Here is a 5,133-nt window from a genome sequence, read left to right on the forward strand (position 1 = left end):
TGTTATATTTTTAATGACTATATTTCAATTTTCTATCAATCTCATTTTAGCTAGTTTAACGTTCAGGTAAGAATGCTTTAGGTTCCGATAGATTTAATTTAGATTATTAATAAAGAAAATTTTCTACGGTGCCAAGCTTCCGTCGCAACCTTTGTTGAAAACCGTTTCCAACTGACGCGACGGGACAGCTTTGGTACTGAGACCGTGAATAAAATTGTCTCTTTAAATTCCGATCGCAAAGTCATCGTACTTCCTCAAGACCAGGGCGATTTTCCTCACACCTTCACGCAGGCGGCTGACAGACAATGATTTTCCATGGCACTTGCAGAAGGTCATGTGCTGCTGAAAGGTTCGGTTAGATATTATGTTTTAGCCACGCATCTATCGGGTTCTTGGTGTTGAAGTGACAAATCTCACAACAGCAGCTTCGCGTGCTGATCGCGAACCATTGGAGCGTAACTCAAGAGACCACCTCGGGCAACACGCGGTAATGCCCAATCAGGTGGAACGCGGTAAACATAATCGGACCTTAATATAAAACTATCCATTGTGGCTCGATCTTGGTTAGTTGGTTGAGAAATTGCGTCGCATAACAGCGTCAACTAGAGTAAACATGAACTGGAAGGTATTGCTAATATTTGGTTGTACCTTGATCACAGTGAGTGCTAGCGAACGACCACTGGCTAGTTCGTATGTGTTTCGAAGTTTTGATTCCAGCCCCGGCCAGATAGTTTATTTAAGTCCGGCCCGATCGAGACTAGTGTATCCATCGTTGAAGAAACGTGAATCAATCGAAGTGAAAACGAACTTAGAGCAAGCAGATGAGAGCAGTAAAGAAACGGGTAGAGTTGAAGATAGTGACGAAGACGAACCGAAGGTGCTGCTACACTTAAAAGATTTGAAACACTCGTCAGAATCGGATGAATCCTTTGAAGAACGGCACCATTCCAAGAAGGGTGATCAAGATCGTAAAGGTTTCAACTCTCACCATCAAATAAAAAAAGGAAGTAAAGGTAGCTACGGCAATGAGAATCATTCGACATCGTATGCTGATGAAGGAGATCGAAAAAAGTCGTATCACGATGAAGATTCCTACCACAAGGATCACCACGATGAGGCTCACCGAACCCGGGGAGGAAGTCACAGTGAAAAAAAGCACCACAAAAAAGGATCCAAAACCACGGGCTACCACAACGTCTACCATAAGGACGAGTTCAAAAAAGAACAAATATTCTACGATACCGCCGATCATAGCGGACATTTTAAAAAGTACGGATCTTCTCACAAGGAACATTCCAACGATGCTGGGGAGTTTGCCAAGGGAGGCCATAAAGAAGAATCGCATTCGGAGAAGAAAAAGTCCAGAAAGGGCCACTCCGAGGATGGAAAATATGACGACAATCATCACGAGTTCAAGAAACATCGCAAAGATGAGAAGGAATATCATGACAGAGAGGAGTTCCATAAAAGAGATGGAAATACTGGAGCGAATGAGCATGGGTACAAAATTTATCATCAGTAATTTTGCATTTAGTATCTGTTAAGATTTGGTTCAACATCATGTACAAGTGGATTTTTCATTATTCGCTAGCTTGAAATAAACAAGCACAACCATAGTACCTAACTTAATGGAATTTAATGATTCTAACAAATCCGAAACGGCAATTATTTTTCACTGGTGTTAAGTTACTAAATATAAAATGTATTTGATAAGATTCCGGATTTCGGAACTATAGTAACTACCAATAAAACAGCAAAACCTTGGCATAATACTTTTAACTAACTTAGTTATAGAATTTGCGCTTTCAACTACGCCTGGTCAGAAGTCTTAGTAACTTAGTGACAGGACTAAGCTAGCACCGGATTGACGCTAGTTTCCAAAAACAGAGACACAATTTGTGTTCTTGAGCAAATCCCTTGTCAAGTCCTGTAAGAAAAGGAGCTCATTTTATGCTGATAGGTAATGAAAACGAAACATTTGATTTGGCTTAGCAAGCCAATGCAAGATACACTAGGCTTTAGTGGAGAACAATTTTGGTAGAAACTATGTTTTTTCCATTAAGGAGAAAATGGTTTAAAACCGGTTTTGCGCTTGAAAAGCACAAAACCTATAACTAAATTAGTTATGGAATTTCCGTTTCGATTTCGTCTCATCAGAATCTGACACTAACTTAGTGACAGAACTAAGCTCCGTTGCGGAGACCTGGGAAGAAATTGCTCCAAGTATTTTCTGTTACGATTTCCACTTCACCGTATTTTGACATGAGCTGTTTGATAGCAGCGGGATTAGTACGCAGTGCCAAGTCATGTAGCTTAACTTGAATAGTGTCACGGTCTACGTAGAGTAAGGTGGGGTAAAAGTGCGCGTGGGGTAAAAGTGCGCATAGGACTTTTAGAAGCACACAAGCGCTAGAACCTGGAAACTCTGTATGGATTTAGTGTATCATTAAGTCAACTAATCGCACATATAAGCATGAAAGGTTTGAATATAGTGGCTTGAAATTAAGGGGGAAGGACCATTTTTCGCTGATTTGATATTATTTTTTGAATTTTGGGAATCATAAATTGGCTGTTTGAATAAATCAGGATCTATAAAACTACAGTACCCTAAAAATCTTCAACATATGGTTCGTTGCGAGATATATTTGATTTGATGAAAAAAATTCAGTAATTTTCGTAACAATTGAATAAGTTAAAAAACTGACAGGGGGGTAAAAGTGCGCATAGCATATCCGCCCCAAACCAAAGACACGAGTGAAGCTTTTTATATAAAAATTGAACTAATTCTTCCATGATTTAAAGAAGGGACCAGCATCTTCAATAACTGCGAGCTCACCGGTCAAATTACCACTGATATGAGCGGTTTAGGAACAAAAGCATAACTGGTTCCAAAGAAAAATATTGAGTGCCGAAAGCTCAGAGTAATTAATAAAGAACCAAAAAACTATTAATATGTAAATAAAGATGTATTTCCAATATATATAGCATATTCGCAAGAATTCTTGTAGTGATCTACCCAACTATGACAAATAATGATGTTACCAGGGGTGACAGTTTGATCATAAACTACATTGTCTAAAAGATGAAACATCCAATTTTTTTCAACATAATGGAAAACTGAACAACATCAACCGAGGCAGAGGGAGGGGTACTTTTTACTTATGAAGGAAGAGTGAGAGGGGATGAATATCCTAAATCTTTCATTGTGTTCTCGACGGCGAACTTTGAATTTTCGGCGGGTTTGACCGATGCACACTGCATGGCAGTCTTTGCAAGGATTTGGTAGATCCCTGATTTTTGATCAGCCGGAACTTTATCCTTATGGTTACACAAGAGATCATTCAGAGTGTTTCTGCTTTTGTATGCGACATACTAACCATGGTGCTTTAGGCAGGGAGATTCGTTGTTCCTGTTTCTTATCCGGCTGTAACATTGTTGCGTTCTGTCTAAGCTTTTTCTTTCACGTTATTTTAGTATTTTGTTCGCGAATTCCTTCTTTCACCCGTTCAATTCAGCAGCGTTGTGTATGTTATCCCTATATGGTATGAAAATTTTCCTTCAGTTTCCTTCCCTACCGTAAAATTTATTGTGCTGTGGCGGGAGTTCAACAGGTCAACCGGCTGAGATGCAGTCTTTTACAGCTGCAAAAAATATGATCGACGAAGCGTATCCAAATTCGAGGAAAAATCTTGTCGTTTTCTAAAGCCACCTCTAAAGTCGCTCATGGAAATATCTGCCAGAAGAGGCGAAAGTTTGCTGCCCATGGTGAGGCAAAATGTTTGGTTGAAGAACTTTCTTCCAAACGTAAAAAAGTTCTGGTTCGTAAAGACTTCACCACTGAAAGGTAAGCTTTGAATTGAACTGATAGGAAGTAGTACGTACCTCCATTCAAGGTGCCGTTGAAGACTTTCTGAGGCGTCGGTCAATGGATCGTTTGAGACAAAAGCAGGAAAATTTAATGATACAAGGATTTGCCTTGGTCTTGCTACAAAACACTTAAGTTGATTCATTACGTCTACTCTGCAAACACGAGAACCGGTCAAATTTCGATGTTAGAAGTATGATAACCGAATTAAAAAACCTCACCGCCTTTTCAATAACCTTAACCATGGTCCGTGTCATATTTCACAACCATCAAAACCCTATAACATGGTCTGTAGAACCCATAAATGCACCAACATATGGTGTTTCGTTCCTATATGAAATCTAATGGACCATAGTGATGATGTTCATCGTCTTGGGTTGATCCCATCTTAAAAATTGTAGAAGCATCGGGCCAGAGGGGTAGGGGTTGTAAATTTGGTCATGAGCATATGAGTGATAACGGTGTTTCGTTTGCTAAGGATGTCAGTCAAATACTGAAGAAACAGGAGGGCAGTCATCTAAGAAATTATCCAAGCTTTTGTCCTGAGGTTAGTTAAAACTATTGACTCTATTTTTAATATTCCAGGTATTTTGTTATGATCAAATCATAAATTATCACTTACATACAAATATCTTTTCTTTTCATTATATGACTACCTATGTCATAAATTTATTCAACGAAACTCTTATCTTGTTTTAAAAGCTCTACTCTAGTGTGAAATTAACTATAATAATATCTCATTTACTATGGGAGTCGCAAAGGATTACAAGGTTCAAACCAGAAACAAACGAATTTTACTATGATCCAATAGCCATAGAACAGGATCGCACTCGTAAACGAAAATCGCTAAACGACGAACGAGGCTTTTTTTTTGCATACCTATATGTATACACAGCTCTGGAGTCCCCACAGGTTTTAATTTATTTGTCCGCAGAATTCCACGCATCCAACCATTTATATGATTATTGAATTTAGAGCTGCATGTGGGTGTCTACGGTACGGTTAGAGTATCACCTTTTTTGCCAACCGTTTGTTATCCCTACTCGCTGAACCGTAGAGCGTCATGTATTCCTCCGCTACAGCTTTGATAATTGTCTAAACTAATTATAGTATGACTCTCTGTTCATGTTATGCATCGCCAGTCGGATGCTGGATCCGATCGTCATGTGGACTACCATTTCCACTGCGGTCATTATTGGTTCATTCAATCATAAAGTTATTAATTATTTACATTTGCGCACCCAAACTAGCAAAAAGGAGAAAAATCG

At 39.0% G+C, this 5,133-nt stretch overlaps 1 protein-coding gene across 1 annotated transcript; it reads left to right on the forward strand.

Annotated features, from left to right (window-relative positions):
• Window positions 1-613: 613 nt before the first annotated feature.
• On the forward strand, window positions 614-1,522 carry LOC131686874 (sex-determining region Y protein-like). Its single transcript, XM_058970875.1, has one exon. The coding sequence runs from the start codon at window positions 614-616 to the stop codon at window positions 1,520-1,522; it is 909 nt and encodes a 302-aa protein (XP_058826858.1).
• Window positions 1,523-5,133: the final 3,611 nt, after the last annotated feature.

This window comes from Topomyia yanbarensis, chromosome 3 (genome assembly GCF_030247195.1).
Source record: "Topomyia yanbarensis strain Yona2022 chromosome 3, ASM3024719v1, whole genome shotgun sequence".
Taxonomy (NCBI): domain Eukaryota; kingdom Metazoa; phylum Arthropoda; class Insecta; order Diptera; family Culicidae; genus Topomyia; species Topomyia yanbarensis.